The sequence below is a fragment of the Eulemur rufifrons genome, chromosome 15, assembly GCF_041146395.1.
Source record: "Eulemur rufifrons isolate Redbay chromosome 15, OSU_ERuf_1, whole genome shotgun sequence".
Classification (NCBI taxonomy): Eukaryota; Metazoa; Chordata; class Mammalia; order Primates; family Lemuridae; genus Eulemur; species Eulemur rufifrons.
This window is the reverse complement of record NC_090997.1, coordinates 20717733-20735771: the sequence shown is the minus strand read 5'-3', so window position 1 is coordinate 20735771 and position 18039 is coordinate 20717733. Positions and strand designations below refer to the sequence as shown.

General features: G+C 42.4%; 1 protein-coding gene across 1 annotated transcript; it reads left to right on the top strand.

The window, feature by feature from the left end:
* Positions 1 to 262: 262 nt before the first annotated feature.
* Positions 263 to 18013, top strand: GCM1 (glial cells missing transcription factor 1). Its single transcript, XM_069488733.1, has 6 exons — positions 263 to 348; positions 2523 to 2733; positions 12924 to 13176; positions 14225 to 14337; positions 15376 to 15504; positions 17181 to 18013. Exons 2-6 carry the CDS (start codon positions 2659 to 2661, stop codon positions 17919 to 17921), a joined length of 1311 nt encoding a protein of 436 aa, XP_069344834.1. The 5' UTR covers positions 263 to 348; positions 2523 to 2658; the 3' UTR covers positions 17922 to 18013.
* Positions 18014 to 18039: the final 26 nt, after the last annotated feature.

Below are 18039 nucleotides of genomic sequence, written 5' to 3'. Positions count from 1 at the left end.
CATCTGTCTTCTTCATGAGATTCTTTCCAATGTTCATTTTAGTTAAAATGTACTCTTAACATAAAGGGGAGAAAGTTCAGAGGTGCACCATAGAATATTCATCACATTGCTGGCATTCTGAGAAGAATCAGGCTGGTTAAGTGACTCCCCAGCCTGCTCTTACCTATCCCGAGCCGAGAGCATCTAGATTTTGATTGGACGGTTGCCAGCGCTCATTAGCATAGTGTACCCTGACCTGGAGAAGGGAACGGCGTCTGCTCCTAAAATGACCAGAGCCTGCTGGGACCTGAACCAGAGATGAGATTTTTATGACACACTGTCGTTTGCATTCACATAAGAAGTCGGAAGGTAAGGAAGCCAGAAATCCTGTGGAGAGGCAAGTGGAAAAGATGTGGCAATGGCCACCCCGTTCCTACAGGGTTTCATTTGTTCTAGTTCATTTTCCGTAAAAATGATGAAAATGGAGTACACTTTGGCCAATGTACTATGAAAAAAGAAGTCTTCACAAATTTAGTTTTTTAATCCTAGAGGAAAACTGAGTTTACTTGTTTAAGAGCTGTAAGACAGTCTTTTGTTCTTTTCTATGTTTTGTTCTTAACTTTCAGGGAAATAAGAAATTAAAGCTTATTCATTTGGCAAAAGTCGATATCAAGAAAAAAGTCTAAAAAGCAACATAGTTTTTCTGCAGTAAGATTTCTTTAAATTCTTCTTTCTCTCCTTAATTTAAAAACAAAAGAATTATGTCTTCATTGTTTAGGCTTATAACAGAGTTTTTGATTTTTGAAAATATGAATCTTGGTTTTCCAAGGTTTTTAAAAAATCTATTCCAATTAGTTTTTTTTTTTTTTTAATTCTTTCTTTTTCACAGTATCCCAAAGGAGCTTATATTCCAATTAGTTTTAACAAAATCTGGGCCACCAGACTTACTGTTGTTACTGTTCAAAAAGGTAAGTACATAAAACTGCTGCTTGATATTTGCGTCTTCTGTACTTGTTATTTAAGTCCTTTGAATTAAAGTCAATCTGTGGCATCATTTCCTCAGTAACTCAGTAGAATTCTACTTAAAATTCATGGGGATTTAGTCTTGAACATCAGTGTCAAATTGGGGAGCAGGAACTTCATGCCTTTCGTGTCTGCGACCACTAGGTTGTAGCTGAGTATGGGTAAGTGGGACAGGGAGGGAAGAGACTCAGTTTACCTGGTTATTTAATGGTCAAGAACTTCATTTATATGCTCAGGTCGACAGTCTTCTATATACATACACATTCCCTCAGTAGAGCTCAGAGATTGACAAATATTAGGATTATATGAAGCTAAATAACTAAAGAACAGAGTTCCTGGGTCTTGCTATAAAGTTTAGACTATTAATCTAACTTGTAGTTTGATTTTACTATTGAGTAGCTCCACATAACATCAGCATGTCCCTTGTTTTTATAAAAGCACCAACAAATGGAAGTGTGACACGCATGAACATGTTTCACTTCATATCCTACTAATAAGCACATCGCATCTGCAAAATGATTCATTTTTTTTTTTGCTCAGGGTAGAACATTTCCTTCTTTCTTTTCTTTCTTTCTTTCCTTTATAAATCCCCTTTAGCCACTTATAGTTAGAAATTACAGCAGTATTTCTCCTGACGAAAGAAATGCAATTAAAAAAAACCATACTGAATATCATTTACATAATGCAATTTAATCAAAGAAGTGAGACAATCTTCTTGAGGGGGTGAGGAGAAGGAGATTGCTGAAGATAAAGCCAGAACATCTTGAAGGGTGCTGTGGGTTAAACAAAGGTCGAGAAATACTATTGCAAAGCAGCAGTTCTCAAACAGGCAATTTTGAGACGTTTGCCTGGTGATATTTTTGGTTGTTACAACTGAGGGAGGACTGCTATTAGCACCTAGTGGGTACGGACCAGGGATGCTGCCAAACCTGCTACACTGTGCAAGGTAACCCTCTACAACAAAGAATTATCTGGTCCAAAATGTCAACAGTGCCAAAGTTAAGAAAAACTGTTTCAGAGCATTCTGATATAAGGATATTAGTTGATATTTGAAGATATACAGTGCGCACAGGATTTATTGAAGAGACCAAAAGTAATGTCTCTGGCAATTTGGATTTAAAAACAAATACTACTAGATAAATCCAATGTGATGTTCCCTCTTGTAACTTCAACCACTTGTTAACTAATTCATGAAGGCGTTTCTGTGGAAACAACTCCAAGTCAGCTCTCCTGCCCAGACACAGGTTTATGGAGTAAAAGATCCTAACCATTGGTTACAGATGACAACGGTCCCTACTAAGGACATCACAACCTGGATCTTGCAATGAGAAAGCAAGCCACAGCAGTGATCATGTGCTTCCAATTCCTGATGGTCAAGCTTGATTTCAACAAGATCACTAATGGCTTCTAAGTTTAATATGTTGGTACTTGCAAAAATGTTAATGAACTAAGTTTTTCTGGCAGATAAGCACTGATTTTTATCTTTTTAATGGTCAATATTAATCTAATTTACTTTTTAGCCTCAGAAAACAGTTGCCTGATCTAAACTGCTGACGTGGACTGACCCAACTCTATCAAGAACCTTTGAGAGCAAAATTCTCAAGCACTTCTGAGGGGAGTTGAATAGATAAAAACCTTGGGTGGCTTGACCTTATCATGGAACCTGATGACTTTGATTCTGAAGACAAAGACATGTTAAGCTGGGATATTAACGATATGAAACTGCCACAGGTATGTACTTACTATAAGAGTCTGGCTGGGCCCAGTGGCTCATGCCTGTAATCCCAGCATTTTGGGAGGCCAAGGCAGGAGGTTCCCTTGAGGCCAGGAGTTCAAGACCAGTCTATGCAATATAGTGAGACTCCACCTCTGCAAAAAATAGAAAAATTAGATAGGCATGGTGGCACACACCTGTAGTCCTAGCTACTTGGGAGGCTGAGGCAGTAGGATTGCTTAAGCCCAGGAGTTTGAGGTTGCTGTGAGTTAGGTTGACGCCATGGCACTCTATCCCAGGCAACAGAGCGATATACTCTGTCTCAAAAAAGAAAAAAAAAAAAAGAGTTGACTATTAATCTGTTGAGACCTAGAAAGAAATTGGTGAGGGTCCTACCTGGGTAAACTCCTCCCCTAGAGGTTCAGCTGGACATCTGACTGAGAAATTTTAAGAGGAGAAGCTAAGACCTATAATTTCAGTGGACCTTCACCTCCCAGATTCTCCCAGCTATAGACGGAGGCAAAGGCAGTGCTATTTCCCTTCTCTTTCTAAGTTGGCTTAGCTCAGATTTCACTCACTTTAGCTAGCTGGTCTGATAAAATTCGTGATCTGCCTATCAATCGGCTCTTCATTATGCACAAGTCCCCATACAACCTTATTTGCCATAGTAATGATTTTAACCCAAATTATGTCTAACCAGAATGCCAAATGATAGTGTGCTTTTGTGGGATACAGCATGCTCTTCTAGAACATGCTCTTCTAGTCCCATACACACACGCACTGGGTTGCTTTTCAGATATAGAGCGACTTTCATTTCATTTCATATTTTCTTTGCCTTCATCTTTGGGAATTGGTTTGTTAACTCTTAATGTGATAGAAAGCATTAGTTGTTGAAAACTGACTTATTGTGTGTATCATTCCTGACTTCCATATCTTCCATTCTTGGCACTTAAGATGCTTTCACTGGAAATTATTTGAAAAAGTGACTAGGAAGGCTAAGACTGGAGACCACCAGTACCAAGTAATGAAAAGGTCAGTCCGGTCTGCCTGATTCTGGGGAACGAGGAATTTGAATTATCCCACACAAGGGAGAGAGAACGGAGATTCCACTGTCTTGATTTGTAACTATTTCAGATTTTCACTCTAATGAAGACTTTCTTTTGTTTCTCTTCATACTTCTTCTTAAATTCCCCCTATATCCTCTGTTGGTAGGTCTTGGGAGAACTGGAGGACAAAAAAATGTGCCCTACTTCCCATTCATTTAAGGATGTTTCAGGAAACCACAGCTGGATCATGCAAATAGCCATTTGGGGACTTGTGTTTGTTGTTGCTCTGAATTGGCATCATCATTATTGTAAATGTTTTGAGGGAAACTTTAAATTTCAATTACTCTTGGATCAGGGACCTAGTGTTCCACCTATTCCTAATTTTATGATTACAGCTCCTGAATAGAAGCTGGACAGACACAAAATCAAGAGTGTAAGTGAGCAGATTGGTAGAAGACCTTGCAATGTTACATTCTAGAACAGGGGTTTTACTGGAGTCTGAGAACTCCCTGAAATGGTGGGTGACACTGTGTCTTAACATGCATTTTTTCTGGGACAGAGGATCCATATCATTCGCCAGATCCATAAACAAGAAAGGAAAAACCATTACCCTGCAGGGAAACTTGAGGCTCATAAAAGTTCATGTTCCAACATGAATTTTCAAAAATGAAAGTATTTACAGCTACCCAGGACATAAAACTGAGCAATGTACAAAAATATACATTCAGTTTTGGAGATGTATCATTTATAGTTCATAGATAGAGAACCAAGATTGTTCGTAGAAATAGCTAAATGCCATTCAATTTGTTAAATATATCAGAGAAATAATTTTTTTTTTTTTTTTTTTTTGAGACAGAGTCTCACTCTGTTGCCTGGGCTAGAGTGCCGTGGCATCAGCCTAGCTCACAGCAACCTCAAACTCCTGGGCTCAGGAGATCCTCCTGCCTCAGCCTCCTGAGTAGCTGGGACTACAGGCATGCGCCACCATGCCCGGCTAATTTTTTCAATATATTTTAAGTTGTCCAGATAATTTCTTTCTAATTTTTTTTTTTTTTTTTTAATTTTTTTTAGTAGAGACGGGGTCTTGCTCTTGCCCAGGCTGGTCTCAAACTCCTGAACTCACACGATCCGCCGGCCTCAGCCTCCCAAAGTGCTAGGATTACAGGCATGAGCCACCACGCCCGGCCCAGAGAAATGATTAAAAATGCAAATATCCCTTAATATTTTCTGAGCAGAGGCTCTATCCTCATCTTGGTTTATGTTGATTCTGGAATCATATCAAGAACCAGTTGAGGTGAAAAATAAAAGGACTAGGAAAGATTTCCAGATTTTATATTTTGTGAGCACATCTGTAGAGAGGGGTATACTATGAAAAGCACAGGACTGGGAGACAAAATCCCTGGATTTGAATTCTAGTTCCACTTCTTTTTATCTGTAGAGCCTTGGGGAGTCATTTACCTTTTCTGAAACTCCCTTTCCTCTTCTGAAAATGAAGAGGTTGCAGCAAATGATCTCTCATGTACCTATTCCAATAGACTAGGATTCTAGAAATGTCAGCCTCATGCCTGGTGTGTATTGAACAACAAACGATGACCATGGCATTCCTTAACAGGTGGCTCCATTGCTTATGGTCTGTGTGACTCTGGACTAATTGATTTTCTTAAGTCTTGGTTACCTCCTCTGTGAAATGGAAACAGTAGTTCCTCACATACCCTGCCTCAGTCTCTAAACTGTTTAGAGCAGTGTTCCCTCAGTGTGTTCTTAGAGGACAATTTGTGAAGAAAGAGAAAGGGCAATACTAGGTTCAACAAAGTTAAACAGATTTCTCTACTGCAGACTTGGAGCCTTTTTCACCGACCTGTGCATTGGTGGCTCCCACGAGGAGGCTGTATTAGGTGGTGTTGCCCCAACTCACTTTTGACCACAGAGCTCTTTTTCCCTGGAGCTTCTCAGGTGATTGATACTCCACAGACCACCTGGTTGGGCATTAAAAAATGTGGTTTAAAGTTCGATGTTATCATAATAACATGATAAATTTTCCCAATTTCATTCTCCTTCCTACCTACAGAAATAGTTCCTGGTTTAGTTTTTATAATTTTGTATTCTTGCCACAATTATTACTTCTGTAACATGTAGGCAAATTCCTTTTCCATTCATGCTCTCACGTGCTTCAAGTTTCAAGATGGTTGCCCAAGTGCCAATTACAGCTTCTGGTCCAAGAAACTCCACATCCCTTTACATGTCTCAGGTATACCAAGATTTATGGGTTAATTTTTTTTCATTCATTAATTTATTTTTTAGAGACAGGATCTTGTTCTATCACCCAGGCTGGAGTGCAGTGGCATGAGCAGCCTTGAATTCCTAGGCTCATGAAATCCTCCTGCCTCAGCTTCCTGGGTAGCTGGTACTACAGGTGCATGCCACCATGCCCGGCTAATTTTTAAATATTTTTGTAGAGACAGGGTCTTGCTATGTTGCCCAGGCTGGTCACAAACTCCTGGCCTCAAGCAATCCTTCTGTCTTGGCCTCCCAAAGTCCTAAGATTATGGGTGTGAGCCACTGCACCTGGCCTTATGGATTAGTTTTCGACAACAGTGAGCAGTGTTGTCCTCACCGCAACATCAGACATTTTTGAGTGGCTGGAATGTACCAGACACCGTAGCAGGCTCAGGGATGCCAGGGCCACTGAGGTGTGTTGATGTCCATGGAAGGGCTCATGACCTTCTGAGCTAGTGGAACAAGATCACTGCCCAGATGAAGAATCAATGCCATGTAGAAAATGCTAGAGGAGGTTGAAAGAGGGGATGTGTCCTTGTGCCAGGGAACAAGGCAGAGACTCTGGCAAATGGCTTTGACAATCAAGGCCCTTGTGGGGCACCAAGGTCTGGAGGCTCTTAGGTGTCTTCACTTGAGGGAGTTGTGCACGGGCATTCAGCAAGGACATCTGGAGCGCTATTGGCTGGAAAGGTGTTTGGAAGCAGGCTATGCTAGGATTCGGTTATTTTACAGGTAGTCGGAAACCATAAGGCTTGTGACTTAGAAAGCATCGTGATCAGATTCTAGAGCTTAGAAAGACCCCAATCCTTCCAACTCTACATGCCCTCAGTAAATCTTTCCTCCCCTGTATTAGTTTCATGCGTACTTCTTCCTTCTTTTAGTTGCATATGTCTTTACAAATCTTCATTTCACTTGTTTCTGGACACTCCTCTATTTTGATTCCATTTCTCTTTAATAGAAGCCCAGGGGAGTCAGCCCAGAACTGCTGGCACTTGACTTATTCGAAACCATCATTGATGAAAGTCTGTTTATTCCAGCCAATGTAATAACGCCAGTTGTACTTTCCCTTCTTAGTCCTCTTAAATTACATTTGCACTTGGAAAGTTTAAATATAATTGCTTTAGGGTTTGCTGTGTCCAAGCAGCAAATGTCTGGTGCTGATTTAGTCTCACTTTCATGAAAAATGTGGATTATACGGTCCTGCAGAATGTCACACTCCCATTAATACTGATTGCAACTTATGAGAAAGCCTTGACTCTCTAAGAAATTTCTTTTTTCTGGTTGAAAATTGGGGAAAAAATTCAGGTTTTTTTTTTTTCCCTCCTAAATAGTACCCCTTTCACCAGAGAGAGGAGAGCACCTACTCCATTTCTAACACCAGCCAGTTTCTCTAAGTGGAAGTACAAGTTATTCCAGTAGCACCATAGCTGACAAACACCCTGAATCATTTTGTTGCTAAGCACTGAGCAGTTTTCAGATTAAACCCACGGCCAAAGTCATGCAAAGCCTTTAACTCACACAATTGCAAATTTAAGCAAATTTTTTTTTTTTTTTTTTTTTTTTTTAGCAGAGTAAACGTTCTCTAAAATAGAATAGTAGAGTTAACTGCAAGGGGGTCACAGCTCTGATTTGTTCATTTCCAGACTGTGATTTTAGCAGCAAAATGTCCTTTGTCTCTGCAGAGGATGAGCCGCAAATTGTGAGCAAATGTGAATATTTGAACTCTTCTTATGAATTAATGTGGCCAAATGTAATCAGAGTAAACCACTTGTAATAATCATGTGTCTTGGTTCTAGGGAACTAACAGGTAAACCAGATTCCAGAATTCTTGTCAATTATTATCTGACTGCATGATCGGGTCACGTTGTTGTTGGTCTGACGAGGATGCCCATGACTTTGCCCTCTGTGTCCAGTGTTCTCCTTGGGTTCAACGTCATTTGAACTTCCTCGGGAAAGCTCTGCCTATATGGGCTCCCCTGATCATCAGGGTCTCCACTATTGGGGCTGAGATTCTTCTGCCACTCTGTGCTTCTGGCGTGATGGGAACGGGGGCATTATCACATGCGTGTTAGCAGAGACTCCTTCTGGGTGCTCCCCTGCAGGTCCCTTGCTTAGCCGAGTGCAGTGAGAAAGGGAAGGGAGAAAGGGAGAGAGGTAGGTGACAGAGTTTGAAAGCTGGGGTCGCTTGGCCTAGCTTGGTGTTTTTGGAACCAATAAGGAACTTTGTCCTGAGTTTTGATCCCTTGACTAAGGTAGGAAATAGCAGGATTAGTCTGTGGAATAATTCTTGAGCGAACACAAAAACAGTCTGTCGAATTGAATGTCTCTCTTTAACAACACTTAGAGTTTGATTTCCTCTTGGCCCAAAAGAGATAAGTTCCTGAAAAGTTGTGTGTAAATCAAAATGCTGGTTGTATTCTTTTATCTTTTTTCCATAAGTAACATCTAATTTTCTTACTTCTATCTGATTTGCTTACAGGTGTATCTGTTGGTTATCCCTGCTCTATTTGGAAACATTTATTTATAAAGAATTAATAAGCTATTTATATAATTAAAGAAAACCTAGAAGATAGTTGCTTTATGTGAAAGCAGACTATATTCCAAATGAAAATCAATTTCATAAAATAGTAACATGATAATGTAAACATTTTTGATCCTTATTTCATATTTTTATTTTAATTTGTTGTATTATAATACTATACACTTAATCCTTTAGGTACCCTGTTAAAACTTCAAATAGTTAAATAAATTATGATGCAGTGAGGATGAAGGGTGCTCTAGGATTACACAGAATTACAAAGATTTTAGTGAGTTAGAGGGTTAAACCTTGGAGTAAGAAATTACACACAGAAGCCATAGAAATATCAAACCCCCAATGATGTTTCCGTGAGATTATAAAATATAAATTAGTTAGATTTACATGTTAGAAACCTTAGGAATATTCCCTTTCAATTATAAACTTCTTAGCCAGGAGGAAAAACAAAGAGTTACTCATGAAAAGTTAGAAATTAAACAAAGGCTCTAAAAAGTAGAAAATATTTTGTAGGGATTCATTAAACAAGATGAGAAATGATTATTCTTTCTTTTTAAATCTTACCTCTCTCAGGCCTTAAATTTAAAAGGTTTTCAGAAATCACTATCATCTGTTTGACACTTGGGTTCCTTTGCATTATTGGGATCTGGGTTTTCTCTTAATTTCAATGTAAAAAGACATCAAAGACCCCACTTAAACATCCGGGTAAAAAGACTGGGCATGAAACAATGGCCCAACGAATAGCTTGATGTGAATACATTTACCTCTAGCAATTTTCTCAGTCTATACCCTGTCAAAATTATTACTGCATTATTAACAGAGCTAGAAAACTAGGGTACCAATGAAAGGATTAGCCAGGGGAAAAAAAAAAAAAAAAAGCTTGGACAATTAGCCAGGCATGGCGGTGCACGTCTCTAGTCCCAGCTACTTGGGAGGCTGAGGCAGGAAGATCCCAGGAGTTGGAGGTTGTAGCGTGCTGTGATCTGGACTATGAATAGCCACTGCACTCCAACCTGGGTGTCAGAGTAAGACCCTGTCTCTGGAAAAAAAAAAAAAAGTGCTTAGAAGATGATGGAGATCATGTCTTCCTCTACAGGCAGAGAGGGTTTGCTTTAATTGGAACATCTGAGATGCTCTCACAAATATATTCCTGTCCTCCTGGTTCATGGACTTTCTGGCACTGACCAGCCTGAAGGGGCCATTCACTTTTTTTTTTTTTTTTAACAGAAACTTGCTCTTTTGCCCTGGCTAGAGTGCCATGGCATCAGCCTAGCTCACAGCAACTTTAAACTCCTGGGCTTAAGCAATCCTTCTGCCTCAGCTTCCCGAGTCGCTGGGACTACAGGCATGCTCCACTGTGCCCGGCTAATTTTTTCTATATATCTTTAGTTGTCCAGATAATTTCTTTCAATTTTTTAGTAGAGATGGGGTCTCGCTCTTGCTCAGGCTGGTCTCGAACTCCTGACCTCTAGCAATCCTCTCGCCTCAGCCTCGCAGAGTGCTGGGATTACAAGCATGAGCCACCACGCCCAGCCCCCTTCAACTTTGAAGCATGAAAATCCCAGCTTTTCTCTAAGTTCTCCTTGCCCTGTGTCTCTACTGTCCTGACAACTGTGTTTTGTATTAGAATAATTCAAATTCACTAGTAGTTTTTTATAGTTCAAATTATTAGAGGAAAGTACACATTTTAATGCATTTTTATTATTTCAAAATATAACATACTCTATTATGCTTTCTATGGCATTTCTATGACAGGGAACAAGAAAGCATGGTTTGGGGCTTTTGGTCAGAAGAAAGAAGAAAGTTGGGCTTGGTGGTGTGTGCCTGTAATTACAGCTACTCAGATCTCTTGAGCCTAGGAGCTAGAGGCCAGCCTGGGCAACATAGAGAGACCCTGTCTCTATTTAAAAAAAAAAAAAGGAAGTGAAGAAAAGGTGGGTGGAGAAAGCAGGAGGGGTGAAGGCATTGAATCTTTTCCAGCCCAGAATGACCAAGGGATTGGGAAGAGAGGGAAAGACTTGGGAACAGCAATGGTCCCATCAGCATCTTGGCCTGGTGGTGCCTCCTTCTGGGAAACTCTACTGTAGCTGCCTGATGGACCAGAGGGGACTTCTCCAGATGCCACCCTCCTGTGACTTACATCCATCCCCCTTCCCATCTCGCAGTAGTTACAGTGCAGAACTCAAAGGGCCAGTGATTGTCATTGCTCTGAGAAGGAAGGTCATGGGACAACAGGTGCACCAATTAAGCTTTTGTTTTACAGGGGCTTAGACTCTTGGTTTGCATTCAGCTTGGCAAGGTTTAAAGAATAAAGTGACCCGAAAGCCAGTGGCCATTATAACCACGTTGGCTGGTTGTGTGTGGCTCCAGATCTAGTAGGGCGACAGCTAACACCGAGGTGGAGCCAGGCACTGTTTCAAGTGCTTTGTGTACGGTAGTTCAGTCAATCCTCAAAACATCCCTATGAGCTACTCCTGTTACCTCCATTTTACGGAGCAGGAAATGGAGGCATCGAGAGGAGAGGAACTTCCTTAGAACTCACACCCAGGCAATACGCCTCCAGAGTTGAAGCTCATGGCCAGGAGTCTCAGACTTCTTGTGAAGAGCCAGATAGTAAATATTTAAGGCTTTGTGGGACATATAGTCTCTCTTCCACAACTACTCAACTATGCTGTGATAGTGTAAAAGCATCCATAGACAACACTTAACTGAATGAACATAGCTATGTTTCAATAAAACTTTATTTACAAAAACAGGCAGCGGCTAGATTTGGACCACTGACCCTAGTTTGTAGACCATGGCTCTTAAAAGAGTGCTACCTTGCATGTGCATAAAACCTCTCATTTATATTTCCTAAGACCATCTCAGTCTCTATGACATTCTGTTCAAACAAGTATCATGATATGGGACTGACAGTTTACAACACAACTGTTCTTCACAGCACTTTGGTGAGGCAGGTTTTATCAATGTCCCCATTTTAGAGCGAAGCAAAATGAGATTTCGGAGACAAAGTCACTTGCCCAGATTCTCATGTTACAAAGTTCTTTGATACATTCTAAACTTGAAGTCGAACTCGTGAATGTCTGTCCATCCCAACATTGATGTTTACTTTTTCCTTCTAAAATTTGTCTCTCTTTTTTCATATTCTATGCTGTGCTTTCTTTTTGGGAAACAAAGGAGAGGCACCTTGATTTCTCCTTCTGAACCTTCTAGAGTCTTCTACTTTGGCCTTCTAGGATCTTCTAGATGAAAAATGTTCTTATACCTTGTCAGCCGCAGGTGATGGACACAGCCTAAGTTTGACTGCTGAGATTGCCTGATGATTCTTTTCTAAGAACTGGGCAGGATTGGTCATATGCCGCATCTGTGGACCAATGTGGGGCCTAGAAATATGAACCATAACATCAGTGACTAATAATTAGAGCTCACAGCACGCTAGATGCTGCGCTAGGTGTTTTACGTATAGTATCATATTTAGTCTTCACAGAAAGCAAAATAACTTATGCTACAAGAATTGAGTGTCCTGCATTCCTGACCTTTTATTATTATTATTATGGTCAAAAACACAACATAAAACTTACCATCTCAACCATTTTTAGGTGTACAGTACAGTAGTGGTAACTATATGCACATTGTTGGGCAACAGATCTCTAGAACTTTTTCATCTTGCAGACTGAAACTTTGTCTGTTGAACAACTCCCCTCACCTTCTGACCTTTTAGGGGAGAATTTAGTAAGATGTTCATACCTGGGGGATAGCGCCAGTCCTGGACAAGAAGCTTCCGGTCAAAATAAGCTCTTCTTCCTCCTCTGCCACACTTGAGGCACATGAATATGGGGGTAGAGAAAAAGGAAGAAAATTTCCATGGGAAATTTTCAGGACCTCTCTGAACCGGGGCTGTCTGTTCTTCCCACGGCTTATCTCTGGTGACTTTGCACGAACCCACAGGATTGATTCCCAATAAGGTGACCACAGTGTGGCACCAGACGGTATCTCACCGTCACACCACGGTGTTTTCCGCAGTCATTGTACAAGGGCCTCGCATCAGTTCACCCTCAGAGATGCTCATTCATTACTGAGGGCCAGAGAAAACACCACTCAGGCAGAACTCAGGGGGGCTATATCATTTTGGTCCAGCGACCAAATGCCTGGTAGATACAGCAGTCCCTTTGTCGCTGTTGTGCCGTGCTCACAGACCCCACTGTCAGAATTAAGTTCAGGTAGGTCTTTGCCAAAGGTCTCTTGCCCAGCTCTGAGTGCCAAGGCATCCTTCATGTCCACTGACTCCACAGTGGTTGCCAGTTGTGTTTTCCAGCCTAAACTCTAATAGTATTCTTTGTGTTTCTGGCAGAACGTGAAAAAGACGGACTTGTTCCAGGAGTGGCCAGATTCCTACGCGAAGCATATCTACAGCTCGGAGGACAAGAGCGCGCAGAGGCACCTGAGCAGCTGGGCCATGCGCAACACGAATAACCACAACTCCCGCATCCTCAAGAAGTCCTGCCTGGGCGTGGTGGTGTGCGGCCACGACTGCTCTGTAGAGGAGGGGCGCAAGATCTACCTGAGACCTGCCATCTGCGACAAAGCCCGGCAGAAGCAGCAGCGTGAGTGGGGGTTGGTGGCACTGGCAAGGAAGCTGGCATCCGTCGGATGCCCCTGCCCAGACGGCCCACTACATCCCAGCACATCCCAAGGGCCCCACCCTCACCCTGCAATGTAGTGGAGACCAAGGCTGTTCTGACATAGAGCATATTGAGGGGAACTGGCCAGATCCCCTGTGTCCCAGGATCTGTCCCACAGATCTGCCATGTTCAGAGCACCCACCATCAAGGCTGGTCCCTTGGGTTAAGCCACCTGACTCAAGGCCCCTGTTGAAAGGAAGGTGTTAGGGAATAACGTTAATGCACCAGTCACTCGTGTTTAGGAGAAATTAGCATATCACACTTGCCACCTGACCTCTTGGGAAATAAGTGATCTGAATGCACGAATTCATCTGGAATGGCAGCAGAAAGACTAAATGGAAGGTTAGACTCGGTTCCATCCATTTAGGTGCATGTCATAATCACATGCTGAGATATTTGTTCATTTTTTTTTTTTTTTTTTTTTGGTGACATTCACTGGACTGTGAAATAGATACTTTCATTGTCCGTTGTGCCTTGCCTCCTTCAGACCTCAAGTTACTTCATGTTCTTCCTCGTAATTCGTCTTCAAAACCTGCTCTCAGGGAAGGACCTGGTGTCAGTCATTTACACCTTAGTGAAAATTTAGCAGCTGTGTTCTCTCTCCCATGTAGCTTTGCCCCTTGACCTTTAGTTCTAATTGTGAAATGAAAGAATTTTTTCTCTTCTGTATGCAGAATTTCAAATATCAATAAATAAGTAGGGTGAGGTTTCTGCTCAAAAGAGCTCTTCCCTGACCTGTGAAATACCCCACTGGGCAGGCAACTGCTCACTCTGTCCGTGTGTAAGACTGATCTAGGCCATTATGGCGGGCAGGGCCCCCGGGTTGGAGGCGGATGGAAGCCCATAAAACTGCCCAGGTTTGTTTTCTGCCATTCTGGAGTCAAGGCTGAGATCGTCAGGGCTGCACAGATTCAGGAGTCAACCGACATGGCTCGGCTGGCTGTGGTCATTTTCCTCTGCTCGTCTGCAGGGAAACGCTGTCCCCACTGCGATGGACCTCTGAAGCTGATCCCTTGCCGAGGCCACGGGGGGTTCCCAGTCACCAACTTCTGGAGGCACGACGGACGCTTTATATTTTTCCAGGTTGGATTTGAGTTAGTTATGTGATTCTGTTTCTCTTTAATATGACAGATGTTTACAGAGTTTCCTTACGGAGGAGTTTCATCAGAGGCTAGCGATACACGGGTGAATGAGATACTGCACCAGCCCTGGGAGCCCACACGGGGAGAGCAAACGTCTGTACCCCGCACTTTGATGGAAGTTTGCCGTGCTAGTAGGGACAGGCTGGCTCTGCCTCCGGCTCCTCAGGAGAGGCAACAGTTAATCCGATCACACTCAAGCGAGCTCATGCCGCTGGTAGCCTTTGACAGACCTGAGTGCGAACGCCAGCTCTGATTTTTAACTAGCTCTGTAAACCTGGACAAGTTCCCCCAAGCCACAGTTTTCTGTTAAATGTCAAGAAGTACTAACGGGGCAGTGGTGTAGACAGTGGTGAAGGGACTCTGGCTCAGCCTGCCTGGGTTTGAATCAGTGCGGTCGTGGTAAACCAGCTCTCCAAAAAGAAAACGTCCTGATTTGTAGCATTTGCCAATTTCTGTGATAGATTCCATTCTCCCCATGGCTGATTCCAACCTACCTGCCCTTTTTAACAATCAGCTCACCAAATTCCTGCGTGTTTAACTATTGGTTTTCAGCATGGCCAGCCCCAGGTAGGGGAATGTAGGTCCTTCACTACTAGGAGAGGTCACCCAGGTGTCGTAGTCTCCCCACACCTCAGTTTCCTGTTCTGTAAACTGGGGGTGATAATAATGACATGTATTTCAAGGGTTGTGCTGAAGATGACATGAGATTGGGCACATAAGGTGTTTATTAGTTCCTGCCCATACCATAGGAAGGCTTTACCAGGTGTTACTCACCACTGTGAGTATGGCTTTGCTGGGTGGGTGACAGGTACCACAGGGACATGCGGGAGGGCTTGGGGGCTCCTTCCAAGGTTCACCCAATCTCACTGTAGTAGGCCACTACTGCACCCCAGTGCTGTGGCAGGACACAGAGTGAAAACTTACGCACCATGAAGCACAATCTAGTTATTGATTATATTGTTTCCTTGTCTCCTTTAAGTCAAAGGGAGAACATGATCATCCAAAACCAGAAACCAAGCTGGAAGCTGAGGCCAGAAGAGCCATGAAGAAAGCTCACACGACGTCTTCCTCCATCTCCCTGCACCTGAAGGGGAACCCAGGGACAAAGGTGACTTTTCGTCTTGTATGTTCAAAACACACAGCAGCTTGCCACCCCTGCGGTGGGGGTGGTAGGTTTTCCCTGGTCTCCTGCTGACAAATGAAAGCCAAAAATCACAGACCATCAGGCTTGTCTATAAATAAGCATCCACCAAAGAAATTGCATCTGAAGTTTCACTCATTTCTACCGTCCTTATAGCATGCTCTCAACCACAAATTCCATGTAATTGCAGAATCATCTTCCCTGTTACGATTAGAAAGAGAAACTTGAATTAGTACTAAGCTATATTTGGCACTCCATATTTTGGTTCTAATAGAACCAAAATTAACTGAAATTATTTCCACAAAAATTAGCTTCATGCTTTTTTTTCCCTTAAAATTTTCTATACATCCCCGAAACAGATTATTTTCTTAGCACACTCTACCAAGATGAAATAAGCAAGCAGTTTCTGAAAATGATGACCATCCCAGAGTGGCAGTGGTGGGGTAGAGACTACTTCCTGAAGACAAACTGGGATGCAAAGTCCATTGCTTTGCGGGGTAGCGTATCATAGGTTTTGGGGTTTGTATGCTTAATAGTGGTAGTAATTCTTATACTTTTTCTACTGTTCAAAGCTCCACATTTCTTTTTAGGAGAATAGAGATAGAGCTGGTTCATCCCTGGTGGCTCTAAATGTACCTTACAAAGAAAAATTTGTAGGCTGGGTGTGGTAGCTCACACCTGCAATCCTAGCCATTTGGGAGGCTGAGGTGGGAGGGTAGCTTGAGCCCAGGAGTTCGAGCCTGCAGTGAGCTATGACGACACCACTGCACTCCAGCCTGGGCGACAGAGCGAAGTCCCGTCTCAAGAAAAAAACATTGTAATTTGAGTCTGTTGAAGGGAAATGTGAGCTCCCAAATCCAAATGGCTGTTCCCTTGTCCTTTTTCCCAGCCATGAGACAAGTCAAAGAGCATTTCTTCCCATCCACTCTATCTGGTTACAGCCCTTTTCTCCACCCTTGAAAACTATCCTCTTCTTAGCTGATAGTTTTACCTAAATAAGAACATAACTTAATTCTGAACCAGACTCTTTTCCTATGATTAAGTAGAGAACAATATGCTTCCTTCATTTGTAAAAATAGCTTACCACTTCCTGCACTAGAGGTCCCATGTATGGTTCAACAAAATTCCCGTGAGTCCAGAGGAAAGTCTCTTAGGGAGAAAACAAAAAACAAACCAACAACAATCCTGGTCTCTGACACTCCAGCCAGCACTAAGAAATAGAAAAGTCAGAGAGGGAAATGATGGGAGAGAGACCCCTGAGAGTTGTACTGAGTATCATATAAATCTTTGAAGCAGTAGTTTGATTTTTCTGAATCAACTCCTTATAAGTTTCTTGAAAAGGCAGTCACGGACTTCAGATTTGCGTTTGAGTGTGAAACATCTTAAACATGCTCATGTCTACACAGAGTGAGGGAGAATTTGGCTCTAACTGGTCAGTAAGCTCTAAAATGGAAGCGGAGGCAGCTTTTGCTTCTTGTGGTATCTTGCGGTGAGGCTGCTCTGTGTGTCTGTGCTTCAAGCATGTAAGGAATGAGGAAGAGCTGAGGGAACACTTACTTACTTGTACAGAATAACTCACAGGCGCCTATGGTAGTGTTGATTCGCTTAACTTATTAACATGAGTGTTTCGTTTTCCTTTCTAGTCTCTTCCAGGTGAGACACAAAGCCAAGGGAGTTTACCTTTAACTTGGTCTTTCCAGGAAGGCGCCCAATTACCTGGTAGTTACAGTGGACATTTAATAGCTAACGCTCCCCAGCAGAAGTCCCTAAATGACAGCTTATCCCTCTCCAAGAGTTATGGCTCGGGAGGAACTACCGATCTGGCCGACCAGACCTCCACCTTGGACCCCGCTAAGCTCTATGAAAAATGCAAATTGCCCAGTAGCAGGACCTACAGCAGTGGAGACCTGCTTCAGCCTTCTACCTCTGGAGTCTATGCAGATTACAATGATCTGCAAACCTGGAATAAAAACACTACTTTGGGGAAAAATTCTCTTAATGAAAACTGCTATCCCAATTATCCTTTTCCTCTGACCGGCTGGGCTTGCAACTTCTCTCCTTCCCAGAACTCTTCAGAGCCTTTTTTCCAGCAGATTCCATTGGAACCACCTGCAACCAAAACTGGCTGTCACCCATTGTGGCCAAATCCAGGGGGTAATCTTTACGAAGAGAAGGTACATGTGGATTTTAACAGCTACATCCAGCCCCCCACGTACCACTCGCCTCAGGAAGACCCCTTTCTCCTCACCTACAGCTCTCATCCTCACCAGCAATATTCTCTGCCAGGCAAGAGCAGCAAATGGGATTTTGATGAAGACGTGACGTACATGGGTGTGGATCACTGCAACAACGAAATGCTTCTAAACCTCTGTCCCTTAAGATGACCCAAGTCTTTCACAACTCCCCCCTCAAAAAAAAAAAAAAAAAAAAGCTGTTTGGAGAAATGACTGGAAGAATTTCCTTAGGAAACAATTTTCTTTCCTTATTTTTTTTTTTTATTTT

Bases quoted from the DNA above. Each gene is read 5' to 3' on its own strand.
- GCM1 (XM_069488733.1), top strand. From the start codon at position 2,659: ATGGAACCTGATGACTTTGATTCTGAAGACAAAGACATGTTAAGCTGG. The intron at 14,338-15,375 runs GTTGGATTTGAG...GTCTCCTTTAAG, and splicing joins GACGCTTTATATTTTTCCAG to TCAAAGGGAGAACATGATCA. The intron at 15,505-17,180 runs GTGACTTTTCGT...TTTCCTTTCTAG, and splicing joins AGGGGAACCCAGGGACAAAG to TCTCTTCCAGGTGAGACACA.